This window comes from Mirounga angustirostris, unplaced genomic scaffold (genome assembly GCF_029215605.1).
Source record: "Mirounga angustirostris isolate CCGP_5_RB_7025 unplaced genomic scaffold, mMirAng1.0.hap1 SCAF_12, whole genome shotgun sequence".
Taxonomy (NCBI): domain Eukaryota; kingdom Metazoa; phylum Chordata; class Mammalia; order Carnivora; family Phocidae; genus Mirounga; species Mirounga angustirostris.
Genome location: NW_026991720.1, coordinates 36,683,396 through 36,699,744, shown reverse-complemented (window position 1 = coordinate 36,699,744; position 16,349 = coordinate 36,683,396). Strand labels below are relative to the sequence as shown.

Below are 16,349 nucleotides of genomic sequence, written 5' to 3'. Positions count from 1 at the left end.
ACAGTAAGCAGTATATTGAGTCTTACTGTCCTTTCTTTTTGATTATTCTAAGGTACATTTTATATTGGAGGAAAAGGTTCACTGAACAGCCCATTACAGATTTTTGTAGTGTGATAAGAATCAATTCCACAGCTCCACTTGGTAAGTATACATCTTAGCTACCATATTTTCCCTACAATCCCAAAATTCAAATGAATAATCTTACTTTCTTAAATTAGAATTCTCTCACTTTCATGATAGCTAAAATTAAATTACTCTGTTTATGTTGCCTAACTTCAATAAAGCTAAACAGAACTATATACCAGAGGAGAGATCCTAATGGACATACATATATGTGTTTTTTAAAGGAATAAATCCTTCTGGAAAAAAATGATAAATATCATTTCTTATTTATTTTCCTAATCTCTCAACAGAAGAACAAGACAATTACTTTTTGTTATGTGACGTTTTACCAGAAGATAGACTACTTAGAGAAGAACTTCAGAAACAGAGACTGGTAAGAATGGTTTTAGAGGATGAATAATGTCTTGGAAATATGTGTAAAATCACTTTTGTTATTATTTTTTGTTTGTTCTCAGTTGTTACTCTGTAAACTTTCAAACATACACAAAAGAGACAATATATAAAGATCTTAGAAGATAAGGATACACTTGATTGAAGATTAAAGCGTTTCACGTTAAAAATGTGGTGAGAATTTTTGGCTTTGTTTTACTTCCTGGATTATCTCTAAAATAACAACAGAGCTTACACATTTTAGTATAATTTTAGCTGCCTGGCACATGCTAGGGTTCAGCAGTCGTGGAAAAATGCCCTCAGCTAAAATTGAGTTGAATTGATTAACTTTTTTTCTCTCCTCTTCACTGGAATGTGCTATGCACTAGCACTTCTTTTATTCCCCTTTATGAATTCAGCATATGGTTTGATCATAGTAGCCTTTCTCATTTTCAGCTTTAATCATAAGCAAGCTAATTTGAAAATCTCAGCATTTTTGGTCTTTAAAAAAGGTAACAACATACACAATTGTGAAAATTTCTGTTTTCATGAGTGGAACAGAAACTGGCTCATTTTTTGAAGTTAATAGTTTTGTTTATAAGTATGCAGTTTTCCATTATTTGTGATTTAATCTCAACTATTACTTGAAAATGACTTGCTCCTCTTTTAGTGGTACCTTTAAGTGTTCCTTGTGTCTTTGGATTTGGCTAGATAATGTTATGACAGAGAGCTGTGATTTCATTGTTTTCTGCTAAATTCTCAAGACATCGAAGAAGAAAATAAATTCTATCATAGTCATAGCATTTAAGGAAGTCTCCTGAAGCATATTATATTTTGTAAACACCCCAAATGGTTATTTCTCACATAGGGAGAAAGGATATTGTTGGATGTTGCCTTATATGTCAGAGAAGTTATGCTTTTACTGTGGCAGCAAACCCAGTAAAGAAACAGGACTTCTTAAATCTTTCCTCTTTTCCTATTGTAGTGTCTTAAGTAATCTACAAAACAAGGATGAATTTGCAGTCATTTTATGTGTTTTGTTTTTGTTTGCTTGTACTTACTCATAATTTTTTACTGCTTTGAGTTTTTTCACTGTTGCTCACAGTGGCCTTAATCAAGAATGATCAAACTGACATAATCCTAGCGTCCCCAAGGATTTCTTTATATCAAACGCTACTGCTTCAGCCATTGCTATTACTCTATACATAGAATCTTTACTGTATGTCTGCAGATAGATGCAGTCCCAGAAATACTACATCTCTAAAATTTAGGTGATCTTTTAAGATTCTGACACCACTTGCAGCATGTGTTTTTTTCCCCAAACCACTAAGCGATTCTCCGACACCAGCTGGGTGTCCTACAGTTCAACTCAATTCTGACACTATCTCCCCAGAGATAGTATCAGATTCCACAGATTGAGGGCTCAGTCCCACAGAACTGTCCTCCGCTTCAGATGACAATTGCAAGTCCAAGTTGTTACCTGTGCTTCTGACCCACTGACTATAAATCAGAGGTTTCCATGACCCCCCACCCCCCGCCCACCTTGGATTTCATTAATTTGCCAGAGTAGCTCCCTCTAGGAAACCAGTTTACTCACTACATTACCAGTTTACTACAAAGGCTATCAAAGAATATAAATCAATAGCAGATGAAGAGATACATGCAGGGGATGAGACTCCAAGCAAAGGAGCTTCTGTCCCTGTAGAGTTTGGGGCCCAGCAAGACAGCACATGGACGCATTCTGGTTCATCAGCCTGGAAGCTCTCCAGACCTTGTCCTTTTGGGATTTTTGTGGAGGCTTCATTACTTAGACATGACATTGACCTTTGGTGACTGAACTCAGTCTCCATCCTCTCTCTCCTCCTAGGTGGGGGGGCGGGGGTGGGGGGCTGCTGAAAATTCTAACCCTCTAATCACATGGTTGGCTCCACTGGCAACCATCCCTCACATCCTTAGGTCACTTAGGTGCTTTCCACAAGCCACCTCATTAACATGTCAAAAAACACTTTTTATAGCTCTGAACACTTAGGACTTTAGGAGCTAGTGCAAGGACAAAGACCAAATATGTGTTTCTTATTAAATCACATCACACTTTCTTACTAACTTTATAGTCTGAGGGGGTGATAGATTTGATGAAAGTGAGTATTATGGCAGCGAAACAAAATGTGAAATTGCAGTCAGTTCATATATATGTATATATTCGTTGAATTCCTGCTTAACTAGATAATCATACAAAGGAAAAAATGCAAGGCATGGCTCATGTCATAAAAGAGCATAGAGTCTAGAGAAAAAAGGCAAATATATGTTCTTATCTCAGATATTCATCTTGTGGGGCTTGTGAAGAGATATTGTGAAGTAGATATTGTACGTAATACACTTAGTATCTGCCACATAGAAAGCACTCAATAAAGGTTGCAAATAACAATAATAATATTGTGTATTAACAGTGAAATGGATTTGGGCAATTGGAGAGTTGTGGAAATGGGAGGAAAAATGCATATGGATCTAAGTATTCAAGTTGTCAGGAAAGTTAATTAAATCCAATCTGGCTAAGGTAGAAAGATTTTTGGAAGAGGAGTATGAGATGGATTTAAAGAGGTGAGGTGGAGCTAAGTTGTGGGGAACATTAACCTTGTAGTGATAAAGATCTATTGATGTCTCCTCATTGTCTATGGGACTGAAGTGGAGAAAAGATGATAAATATAGCTGTGTAAAAATCCACTTAAAGTTGACAAACTCTGGCAAAGAGCAGACCGATGTGGAATTACGGAAAGAAGCTAGCAGTTACTGAGTGCCAGCCATATGCCATGCCTTGCCTTAGGTCCTTGCTTTATGTCAACCCTGTGAAGTAGCTATTAAATGCTGTTCTGTTCATGAGGAAACTGTGTCATAGAAAGACTCATTTGTGCAGGACCACATAGTGAACAAGAAGCAAGATGGGGTTTTAAACCAAATGTGCCTGATGTGTGCCTTTTTAAGGAGTGCCATGCCAGTCTAGTAGTAAGTTACTCAGCTTCTCATATGCCTTACTCTTATTCTAGACTCTGGGAATTGCTCTGTTGTGGATGCTCAGGGTCTGACAGGTCTGTATAGGGAAGAGATTCAGGCTAGGATTGGAGTTTAGGGAAAACAGAGGAGATTTACAATAGGCTGCTGCTGAGAATCATGGCTAGAGGATCAACAAGAAAAGATTTGCCAGATAGCAGGAAGACAGGTTGAATTTGCAGTCAGCCATTTCATCACAATTTTATGCTCTAATAGTATGGAAGCATGAAGTTGGTGTGGGTGATGTTCCTTTGCAGTGGTGACAAGTTCTCTCTTTTATATATAATGAACTCTACATTATCAGTAACAGGCATTTCTAGAAAGAAGTCCAAATGATCAAATGGAACAACTTTGAGCAAAAGTAATAGTACACCTTTCATCTTCCATCAAGGACAAGAACTTTTTCAGATACTTTTAAGAATATGAATTGGTGTCCATTCCTGAAAGGTGCTTTGTCATTGTGTATTGGAACTCTTGAAGAGATTTATGCCCTTGGTCCTTATTCTCCCTCCAAGAATTCCTCCTGGGAGAATCATACACCCAAAAGGTTAAGTCACCCACTCTGCCACAGCTTGGTAGTTTTTTCCTTATTTGTTATTGGTTGTATTTTATCAAAGAATTTCTCTTCATTCATCAGAGTTTCAATCTAGCTTCTGGAAAATGTAATTTAAACCAATTAAGTTGCATTATGGTACTGGATATATAATGTAATCTATGTTTAAGTGAACTCAGCTTAAAGTCAATAGGATCTCAACTCAAGTCCATGAGGGAAGGACCCTCAAACTGGAGAACTAGTATGGCATATGCTCTCCTGATGTGCATTCATGGTAACTCATATATGGATTATATTCTTTGGTATTTACTCTTTCATTTGACACTCAGTAAAGCATTTAGTTAAATACTTTTGTATGATTTGAGTTCAGATTGACTTTGTCACTTCTTTGAGGGCAGGAATTATGTCTTATATTTAAATATTCTTCAGTAGTATTCAATATATTGATAAGTTCATGTTGGTATTTTCCCCCAAACTCCCATTTTTTTAAAATTCCTATTTCTGTGTGAGTAACTGGACATATATAAAGTCTAAATGATTCACTTCAGGTTACCATAGTAGATTTAAGTCTAGAACCATATTTCTTCTTCCATTTTCTTCTAGACCTCACTGTTTCCTTGTGACATTTATGAGATTTGTATGTGTTCCCAGTTTTCTTTTTGAAAAGCTTGATTCCTATTTAACACTTCTTTGATTTTTTTTATTTGTACTCGGAAGGGAACTACAGATTAGGAAAGATTCTTGAGAGTTTAATAGCTTGTATACCTTCCTTTCTTTAGCTTTCTTCTTTAAAAAATGTTGCCTTGGGTGCCTGGGTAGATCAGTCAGTTAAGGACCCGACCAGTTTTGGCTTGGGTCATGATCTCAGGGCCTGCATCAGGCTCCACGCTCAGGGATTCTCCCTCTCTCCATCTGTCCCTGCCGCCCCCCCCCCCCCCCGATTTGAAGGAAAGAAAGAAAACCTTTTAAAAAATAAATAAAAATGGGAGTGCCTGGGTGACTCAGTCGGTTAAGCGACTGCCTTTGGCTCAGGTCATGATCCTGGGGTCCTGGGATAGAGCCCTACATTGGGCTCCCTGCTCAGCAGGGTGTCTGCTTCTCCTTCTCCCTCCGCCGCTCCCCCTGCTTGTGTTCTCTCGCTCTCGCGCACTCTCTCTTTCTCAAATAAATAAATAAAATCTTCTAAAAAATAATAATAAATTAAATAAATAAATAAAAATGTTTCCTTGATCTCATCATTCTACCTTAATTTCATCCAGTGGCCCTTTACCCTCTTCTCTTTTCAGTGGGTATATATAAGTTTCTCAAGGTCATTCCCTCATCTAGGCTGTGCACTCTCAGAACTACTGCCGCTACAGATAGCTCAAATATTGGTACTGGTGCAGAGCAGGCAGTCAGAATAAATACCTGTTGATTGAGTTCAGCTATAGCTTTCATCCTGGCTTACCTCTGAATCCCAGTTCTACTCTCCTTATGTTAAACTTCTCCATATGGATTTCCAGTCAACACCTTAAGTTGAATGTGCCTAAAACTGAACTTAAATTTCTTTCTCTCCTAAAATTTGTGATTTGCTTGTTTTCTTATGTAATAGCACCACCATTCTTCTGGTCACTCAATCTGGAAATTCCTAGGATCTTCTTTAACTCCTGTCAGTTCCACTTCTGAGCCCCATTTTCATACCTTTCTTTGTAATCCTCATGCCCTTTATCTTACCTTGCCTGTGGACTTACCTCTCCAATCAATTGACATTGCCTCCAGAATTTTAATATTAATATAATTTGATATTTTAATGTTAAAACATATAGCAGATTATTTTATTCTGCTAACCCCTGCTGTGGTCTTTATCATCTACATATTCTTTTTTGTTGTTGTTGTTCCTTTGTTTTTGATTGAAGTCCAAGTGACACACAATATTATAGTAGTTTTAGGTATACATTGTAGTGATTCAACAATTATATACATTACAAAATGCTCAGTACTGTAAGTGTAGTCACCATCTCTCACCATACAAAGTTATTACAATATTATTGACTATATTACCTATGCCACACTTTTCATCCCCATGACTTATTTATTTTATTTTTTATTTTTTCATTTTATTGTTTTCTTTCTTTTTCTTTTTTTTTTTTTTTTTTTTTAAAGATTTTATTTATTTATTTGACAGAGAGACAAAGCGAGAGAGGGAACACAAGCAGGGGGGAGTGGGAGAGGGAGAAGCGGGCTTCCCGCCGAGCAGGGAGCCCGATGTGGGGCTCGATCCCAGGACCCCGGGATCATGACCTGAGCCGAAGGCAGATGCCCAAGGCCTGAGCCACCCAGGCACCCCTCTTTATTTTTCTATATGTTTGAAATACTACAAGATAAAAAATTTTTTTAATTTTATTTTATTATGTTATGTTAATCACCATACCTTACATCATTAGTTTTTGATGTAGTGTTCCATATCATCTACATATTCTTAAGATTTTCTGAGCTAAGCCTGCATTTCCAGTGTCGTTTATCTTTCAGTTACCCAGTGTCCAGTTCATTCATTTATTGAATAAATACTTATCTTGCACCAGACCGTGTTCTTTTTTTTTTTTTTTTAAAGATTTTATTTATTTATTTGACAGAGAGAGTGAGAGAGCACAAGCAGGGGGAGCAGGAGGAGAGGGAGAAGCAGGCTCCCCACCGAGCAGGGAGCCCGATGTGGGGCTCGATCCCAGGACCCTGGGATCATGACCTGAGCCGAAGGCAGACGCTTAACCATCTGAGCCACCCAGGTGCCCCCCAGACCGTGTTCTAAATGCTGTTGTTCTAGCAGTGGATGAAATAGGCCACAGTCCCTGCCCTTGTAGAGGATGCACTCTGGTGAAAACACTACTTGCCTCACATTTACTCAAATGTATTAGGTAATTTCAGGACTCTGCTTCATCAACCAGGAATGCCAGCCCCACCGGTCTACCTGTATAAATAACATACCCCTCAAGATATTGCTTAAATGGCACATTTTCCACAAAAGCTTCCCAGATGCCACCTATCAGAATTAATAACCTCTTCAGAGCTCTCTTAATATACTATTTTATTTGGCTTTTCAATTACAGTTGTTCAGAAATCTGTCTTCCTTGCTGGAATAAATGCTGCTTAAGGGTTGGGATTGTCCTGTTTACTTTGTATCTTCTCTGAACCTTGTTCATAAAGGTTTAACTTAAATTTAATCCTCAAGTATTGGTGAGATATGTCTATAAAACTATATAGTCAGATCTCCCTGATTTTTAAAAGAGATATAAAATAGCAAGACAAACATCTTTAATCACTGGGTTATACCTTAGTATTAAAAAGCACTAGTTTTTCAATTGGCCTATAGGAGAAGATGTGGCATTCATAAGCTCTCAGTAGCAAGATGTAACTTTTAATTAAATTGGGATAAGGGGAGCCATCCATTTAACTGCATGGAAGTTTCTCTCTTTTTTCTTTTTTAATCACTATTATATCACCTTGAGCAGTCATTCATGACAACTATAAGTATTTTATGACAATTTAAAAAAATTTTTTTAATTTTTTTTTGAAGATGTTATTTATTTATTTGTCACAGAGAGAGGGAGCACAAGCAGGGAGAGCGGCAGGCAGAGGGAGAAGCAGGCTCCCCGCTGAGCAAGGAACCCAATGAGGGACTCGATCCCAGGACTCTGGGATCATGACCTAAGCCAAAGGCAGACGCTTAACCGACCAAGCCACCCAGGCGTCCCAAAATTTTTTTTAATTTAAAAATGCTTGATTTTAATGCTTCTTCATGTATTCCACCTCTCCCCCCATAATAAAACAACAATGAAATGAATTTGTTTCTCCTACTAAGAATTTTTTTTCCCTCATGCCACTTTTCTTTATAGATTTTAGAGATTTTTAGTAAAGGGTTAAATTATTTTCTATTACTGTCTTTTTTTTTTAAGATTTTATTTATTTAATTGACAGAGACAGCGAGAGAGGGAACACAAGCAGGAGGAGTGGGGAGGGAGAAACAGGCTTCCCGCGGAGCAGGGAGCCCCATGCGGGGCTTGATCCCGGGGCTCGATCCCGGGACTCCATCCCCGGACTCCGGGATCATGAACCGAGCCGAAGGGAGACGCACAATCAACTGAGCCACCCAGGCGCCCTCTATTAGTGTCTTTAAAGTAAAAAGTCAGTTTACATTTACACCTTTCTGGCGTAATTCCTACCCTTGTAGCATATGCCCTCTAATTACATCTAGAATAACTTCCCCAAGCATGATGTGATATTTTCCATTGAACTGTAACATTATTAACAATCAACAGAGATCAAGTTAGCTAAAATGACCACTGAGCAATTTTAGCCTTCAGATTAGTTAATGTTTCTATTTAGGAAATAAATATAAACCCAGTCTGAAACTATACTAAACTCAATCCTAAAGTTTACCACTTTGAACTCCTTTAACGGAACTTAAAATTTACATGGCATTTTTTATACACATTGCCTCTAAGAGACCAGTAAGACAATATCATTATATCTGTTTAGATGGAAAAAACAAGGTCAAAATTGTTAGGAGAAATGTTCGAGGCCACAGTTATACACTGTATAAAATAAGAAGGGAAGCATCTCTAACTCCTGCTATTTCCCAAACCCCATGTACCATTCTTTTTCCAATTGTACCAGGATCCTTTATTCAATTTGATCTTACTTCTATAAGCAAAAGTGACATTTTCTAAATTGACATTTGTTACAATGAATAAAAATGGATGAGTAGGACATAGATACATATGTAAATAAATAATAGTGTTTTGTTTCTATTGCTAAGATTTTTTTTAAGAAAATCTAATTATTATCTTAAGTCAGTGGTAGGTAGTAAATTCTTATTCCTTTGGGCCTAAACTACTTACATTTTCTTTTAAAAGTTCAAGTTAATATGTTTTCAGAGTTTTCCCTATCTTTAGAGAAACATAAGGGTATATCTGACCTTGAGTTTATCTAAGAAAATACTTCCTCAGGCAGGTTATACTGTACTGATCCATGCCCTATCATAGCTCTCTCTTCTTCTAGTGCAAGAGGGGGGCATTTTGCAGTCTCCTGTAGCCACCTTTCCATTATTAAAATCCTCCTCTTCTTGCCTAGGCTAGATTCTCTCATATCTTCAGTACAAATAGAAATTAGACTTTTCTATTTCTCATGTGTTTAACTCTTGCAGTTTTTTTTCTTCTGTCCTCCTTTTTTTTCAGTATAATGGTCTGTTCCATATTAATGATTACCTTTATGTAATTTTTTTCTCTACTAGTTAATTCTGTCTCTTCCTTTCTTTTCAAAAAGCCACCTCAGTGCGACTCCAAGTAGAAGAAAAATGTCTTTCTGTCCTATGTAGCAGGCAGATGGTTGTTGCTGTTATCATTGCTGTTTCAGAAGGGGTAGGAAGTGCTGATGTCTTTCAAGAAGGTGGAATATTAGTGGATTTGTGGGAGTATATCATAAACCAGTTAAGATATTTCTCTCTGGCTTTTTTGTTTTACAGTCTTGCTTTAGTCATTGACGTGTCTTTTCTCATTTATTTATTAAGATCCTTGATATTATTGTCAAAGTTAACTTTCTGTCAGCTCTCATAAAATGCTGATTTATTTTAAGAAATGGTAGTGTTGGGTGCCTGGGTGGCTCAGTTGGTTAAGCAACTGCCTTCAGCTCAGGTCGTGATCCTGGAGTCCCAGGATCGAGTCCCACATTGGGCTCCCCGCTCAGTGGGGAGTCTGCTTCTCCCTCTGACCCTCTCTCCTCTCATGCTCCCTCTCACTCTCTCTCTCAAATAAATAAATAAAATCTTTTAAAAAAAAAGAAAGAAAGAAGTGGTAGTGTCATTGATAACCCTTGCTTTAATTCCTGCCTCTACATTTATCCCTGCCTCTACATGCAGAGGTGTGTTTTTGTTTAAGTATAAGTATATTGTATGGGTATATTACTAACATGAATTCAGAATGCTCAAGTCATCAGATTCTGGCAGACACGTTAGTCTCTTCTGGGGCTACCTAGCATTTTTTGACACTTAAAAAGGATTTCTTTGGAGAAATTTTTACTTTTTACTTGACCCCTACTCAGAGGGCTTCTAAAATATCTAAGTTAAGTTGCAGGCAAATTCTGTTGTGAATGTGGTTGAAACTATATGTCAGTATCTTTACACAAAATTTATTTCCATTTTACTTTGTTAATCAGACTTGCCCTCCATTCCTTAAATTGGTGGAAGTTTACTGAGCTTTTTATACTTTAATTTCCTCATACTGAGTTTTTACGTTAGAGAAAGGATGTGATAGAAAAATAAGCCTTCACCGTAACTCTGAGTGAGATCAAAATGAAAATACCATGCTTACTATAAGAAGATATGAGAAATGGCAGAAAGAACGAGAGGATTGTGTTATTTTTTATCCTTCTTGAGTTTGAAACAATTTTAAGACCATTTCGATAGTTTATATAATGTTCACTCATTCAGTTTCATATAACTCTAGTAAATGAAATTTTCCAATACTTCCAAAAATTTATTTGGAATAAAAATCCAGACCCCTTACCAAGATCCCAAAGGGGCTGGTACCTGTTTCTCTCCCCCACTTTGGTCACCATATCCAGCCACATGGCCACGTCTCTGTCTCCATTCCTTAGACACAAGCTCTTTCCATTCACTTGCTGTTTGCACTTGCACTTGCTATTGACTGTACTTGGAATGCTATTCTCCAAAATCTCATGGCTTTTCTGAAGGGGAAGGGAAGAGTTTTGGAAAAGCTGATAATCTGAGGTAAGCGTCTAGAATGGAGCTACAGGCAAATGAATGCTTTGGAAATGCTTTTGGAAGATAAAGACTTTTTAAAGAATAATTCAAATGACTGAATTGACTTAGGAAGAATTGGTTTCTGTAGAGAATTAACTTTAGCTATCAGCTACAAGGTAGATACTCAAAACTTAATACTGACTAATTTACTGAGAGCTTTTTTCTCAGTGAGGAGGAAAGATTTAAACCTATTCTGAATTCCAGATTATGACCAAAAAGAAGGCATAGGTCGCAGTGCCCAGTATAATACCAAACCTTCAGTTAAATTTTGGGAAATTTTTGCTTAGTAAATGGCATTTGTTTTAGCCCGCTGGAGTGTCCCAAGTCACCTGTTTTCACGAAAAAAACAATATGAAACCGTCTCTGTGTTAATTTCAATTCATTTACTCCTTTGGGGGGAGTGGGGGTGTGGAGAACAGGAAGTAGATCGCAAACAAACTTCCGTAGTCTCTTTTTTATCACCAAAGATAGCTGAGGTACCATTCTCCATGCCTTGATGTCAGTTTCTCAAAGGAGTGCCAGCCCAGAATCTCCAGTGCTGTACTTAGAAGCTGCAGATGTTCATACTCTTAAAGAGAAAAGGCTGATCAGTGTTCCATATGTATTAGGGGGCTTTGCCATTTGGTATGCAGTCTGGGTTCTGGTACTATAACCAAGTCACTTCAAAAGAAAGCTAGTACTTTGTGACTCATTTATATCAACAGTACAGACCTTTTTCTGCATCTGACTAATGTACTTTTTAATATTTATTACTTTTCTTTTAAACTTCCATTTTGTTGATGGTCTACTGTTTTATTTTTTACCCTAACTTGTACTGATGGCTGAAAACTTAAGAAAATCCAATTCTAAACTGTTCCAGGATTGATTCTTCTTCAAGGTTTTAACTCCTCTAAGATTCCTAAATGTTCATGCCATCATCTCTTTTCTTGGGGGATGATCTTTTGTGATTCCATCATGGAAGTAAAAAATAAATGCACTCTGGACCTTTGCTGGTCCCCGGACATATAGGGGAAAAGAATGACCAAGGGGTGGTGTGGCAGGTCTCCTTGTCTGCCTTCTTTCCCTGCTGTCATCCCATCAGGTTGTGGCCAGACCTACTCTGTCTTTTTTTTTTTTTTTTTTTTTTAAGATTTTATTTATTTATTTGACAGCGAGAGCAGGAACACAAGCAGGGGGAGTGGGAGAGGGAGAAGCAGGCTTCCCGTGGAGCAGGGAGCCCGATGTGGGGCTCCATCCCAGGACTCCGGGATCATGACCTGAGCGGAAGGCAGATGCTTAACGACTGAGCCACCCAGGTGTCCCCACTCTGTCTTTTAGAAAGATAAACCTTCATTTCCATAAATTTCAAATATCTTAAATATTTTTTAGTATTTAAATCCTTTAACACCAAAATACATGCCTATAACTTGCTTGAATGTTCTAAGAAAAAATGCATTATAGAACTTGCTTGGCAAACTCCCATTTAGAGTCTCCTGGGCCTATCTTCATATGCAGCTCTTATATCACTGAATACTGTTGTACATTCACAAGGAACTCAGGAATGATACTTTATTTCTCAGCATTCTTGCCCTCTCCCCTAGCAGTGGCAAACCAATGCTTTGTAGCAATACAGCCTTTGGGTCCTTCCCCCAGCAGCTTCTGGCTTTTGCTTTGAATGCTAAAGAATGGTCCCAGAAAGCAAGTGGGTTTTGTGCCTGCTCACCACTGATGGGCTCTTGTTCATATTTCTTTCCCCTACTCCCGATCTTTCTCCTGAGAACTTGAAGGAAACACGTGGAAAAGAGCTAGACCATTTTGTTCCCAGTGACTTAGCCTTTAAAAATTCTGTAAAATTTCAGCTATTTTCTTGTTCTTGCCTTTTCCTCCCGTGTTCTGTCAAAGGGGAAATAATTTGTGTCTGCCTCTCCTGAGAGTGGTTTATCGCCTTCTGGAATTCAGTTTGTCTCGTGCCTTGTGACTTCAGATTTTTTATTTTCTTTTAAAAAATAACAGCTTTATTGAGATATAATTCACAGAAATACATTTCACCCTTTTAAAGTGTACAATTCAGGGGTGCCTGCCTGGCCCAGTCAGTAGAGCATGTGACTCTTGGTCTCCGGGTCACTGAGTTCGAGCCCCATATTGGGTATAGAGATTACAAATAAACTTTAAAAAAATTAAATGAGGTGGCTGGGTGCCTCAGTCTGTTAAGCGTTGGACTCTTGATTTGGGCTCAGGTCTTATCACAGCGTTGCAGGATCCAGCCAGCCTCGGACTTGGTGCTCAGCAGGGAGTCTACTTGAGATTCTCTCCTTCTCCATCTCCCTCTGCCCTGTAGCCCTTTTCCCCTGCACTCATGCATGTGCACTCTCTCTCTTTCTCGCTAAAATAATAAATAAATCTAAAAAAGAAGTCAAAAATAATGAATTAAAAATAAATAAATAAAATGTACAGTCCTATGGTTGCAAGTATATAGATTTTTACATTCAAAGTAAGGAATGATTTTCTTTTTCTTTTTTGATTTTTCCAGCTTTTTCTCACTGTGAGGATATTCTCTGACTTTTTTTTTTTTTTTTAGATTTTTTTTTTTTTTTCAAAGATTTTATTTGTTTATTTGACAGAGAGAGACACAGCAAGAGAAGGAACACAAGCAGAGGGAGTGGGAGAGGGAGAAGCACGCTTCCCGCCGAGCAGGAAGCCCGCTGCAGGGCTGGATCCCAGGACCCTGGGATCATGACCTGAGCCAAAGGCAGAGGCTTAACAAATGATTCACCCAGGCGCCCCTTTTAAGATTTTATTTTTAAGTAATCTCCACACCCAACATGGGACTCGAACTCACAACCCTAAGATCAAGAGTCGCACGCTCTGCCTACTGAGCCAACCAGGCACCCTTCTGTGGCTTTCTTAATCCTAAGCAGGGTAGCAGAGCAGAACTCCTCCTCCTCCATCTCCTTTATTTTAATTAATATCTTAGTGATTAAGTGCCACTTTTGGTTAAAGTAGATGCTTTTCCTTTCACAGGGTTCAAAAAGATTCGTATTTGTCTATTAAAAGGCATGGCTTGAAGAGACAATTGAATCAACTAACTAGTTGTCATAAATAAATTCTAAAACCTATTCTTGTTTGGTACTTAATCTTGATCTTTTAACCAAGTTGTTAGTGATATGTATATCAATAAATTGCTGTATTTAGTTACCTTGATATATATTTGGCCAGAAGTTTGTCTTTGCAGGAGATGCTAGCAAATTATGTCACTCATTGCCAGATGTTATTTGGATAATTTTCTGACAATCCCCCACCCACCCATCCAGTCAGGGCTAGGCAACTGGTGACACCTTACTTAAAATGTAATCCATGCTGAAAATTGTGACCATGATTAACAAAATACAACTTTAGAGACCAGTAGTTGGTGTTGGGAGGATGAAATGCAAATTAAGAATGCTTTTAGGGATTTTTTTGTGTAGTTTGTGACTATTCTCGAGTCGTTTTGACAAAGAATTAAATGACTTGCTATGCACGATCCAGTCCATGTTTAGGACTACGCAATTTCTATGAGAGTATCAACCCACATTGTCTCCTCATTACCTTTTAAGTCCTGTGACTCTACATCCAAGTGAGAGCTAGAAAAACAACATTCCGGGTGCTTTACTGAAAAGACAAAATCTAGATTATTATCGACCAATAAAACTACATTCGGGGAACACTGTTTGAGTTCAGTAGTTTTCCTAGATAGTCTTAAACTTTCAACCTCCAATCAGGAGGAAGCAGGCATCTATATTGTATCCTAGCAACCCTCACCCAACCCCTCTGCATGTCACCAAGTTTAGAATGTGCTTTGGCATGAGAGCAAGCTTATTTTGAGGATCATTATGAGAAACATCCATGTTGTTTGGTCTATTTATTCTAAATATATTGTCCATTATATCATATTGTATACTTGTTGTCAATAACTTCTAGCTCCCCAGAGCTAAGCCAGACTTCACAAAGCACAGTCCCCCACAAGACTGTCCTTATGTTAACACCAGCCACAAGTGGGGGATCTCCAGGCCACCTTCACTTCTGACCAGCTGGCTACAAATTCAGGGGTTCCTACTACCCCACAACTCTCAGAACTCAGGAAAGCACTGTACTTACGATCACAGTTTTGTTATAGAAATAGATACAAATGAGAACCAACAAGAGAGATATATAGGGGGAAATCTGGCAAAGTCCTAAGCACAGTTTCCATCGTTTCCAGGGGCCTGTTGCCCTCCCAGCACATCAATGTGTGGCAGTACAGAGTACTGCCAACTAGGAGAGCTTACCTGAGCTTTGGTGTCCGGGGTTTTTACCGAAACTTCATTAAGCCTGACTGATTGAGCCATTGACCACAGAGTTGAACTCAACCACCAGTTCTCCCCCTCTTTCTGAGGTAAGGCTGATAGCATGTAGCTCAAAGCCCTGAGCCGCTAAGCACGCAGTTGGACTTTCTGGCATGGCTGCCTCCATCCTGAGTTACCTCATTAGCATTAGCTGTCAGGTGCTTTCAGAGGGCTCACCCTGAGGAAGAAAGACACTCCAGCTGCTCAAGAAATACCAGGGGTATAGGGGCGCCTGGGTGGCTCAGTCGTTAAGCATCTGCCTTCGGCTCAGGTCATGTTCCCAGGGTCCTGGGATCGAGCCCTGCATCGGGCTCCCTGCTCGGCGGGAAGCCTGCTTCTCCCTCTGCCTCTGCCCCTGCTTGTGTTTCCTCTCTCGCTGTGTCTCTCTCTGTCAAATAAATAAAATCTTAAAAAAAAAAAAAAATACCAGGGGTATAGAGGTTACTTCTGAGGAATAAGGGACAAAACCAGCACAAACCCCTGTCTGATCGGTTTCCCTTTTCTAAGAAAGCTGATAGCCAAATTTGGGGTCCACCTTTAGGTTTGAGTTGTGTGTGTGTGTTATTTTTATTTTTTAATCTTCAATTTATGTGCCCATCCTACCTAATTTTTTTCTTTCTTTTACTTTCATTTTTATGCCACATTGTTTTATAGCAGCCTGAGGCCAAGGTGGAGGTGTAAATGAAATAATCCCAAAGACCTCAGAAATAATCCATGATTCTGAAAGTAGAAAGCAGGAGGCCTGGGAGATCCTGCTGCCTTCCTTTGGAGGCTCTGGGCCATCGCTCTGACTTTAGTAGGGACATTTTTTGTGTTCTCTGTTGAAGGAGCTCAGCCGGGCTTCTAACCTGAGAATGCCTACCTGGGTTCTACTGTGCTGCCTGTGGGCTAGATCGGGCAGGAACCTTTGGGGTGTGCTGTTTGCTCTCATAGTCACTCATACAGCCATTCAGCTGGAAAGTCTGTTGTGAATCTGAAATGTCAGTATCTAGAGAATGTTTTTCGTATCTATAATTAATAACATCAGCTTTAGTTTTCCTTCATGACATTACACAAGCTATCTCCATTGGATAAGCATCAGTTTCTGCTTTCCTGTATACAAATACTTAACTAAATTGAGATTTTT

The 16,349-nt window shown here is 38.7% G+C and overlaps 1 protein-coding gene across 2 annotated transcripts in view; it reads left to right on the top strand.

The window, feature by feature from the left end:
• The window catches only part of ZNF277 (zinc finger protein 277), a 121,776-nt gene that overhangs the window by 62,896 nt on the left and 42,531 nt on the right, over positions 1 to 16,349 (top strand). For both annotated transcript variants that reach the window (XM_045864388.3, XM_064575042.1), the window contains exons 3-4: positions 53 to 141; positions 414 to 496. In XM_045864388.3, coding sequence (XP_045720344.1) covers positions 53 to 141; positions 414 to 496 — 172 coding nt within the window. The remainder of the gene's footprint in view (positions 1 to 52; positions 142 to 413; positions 497 to 16,349) is intronic.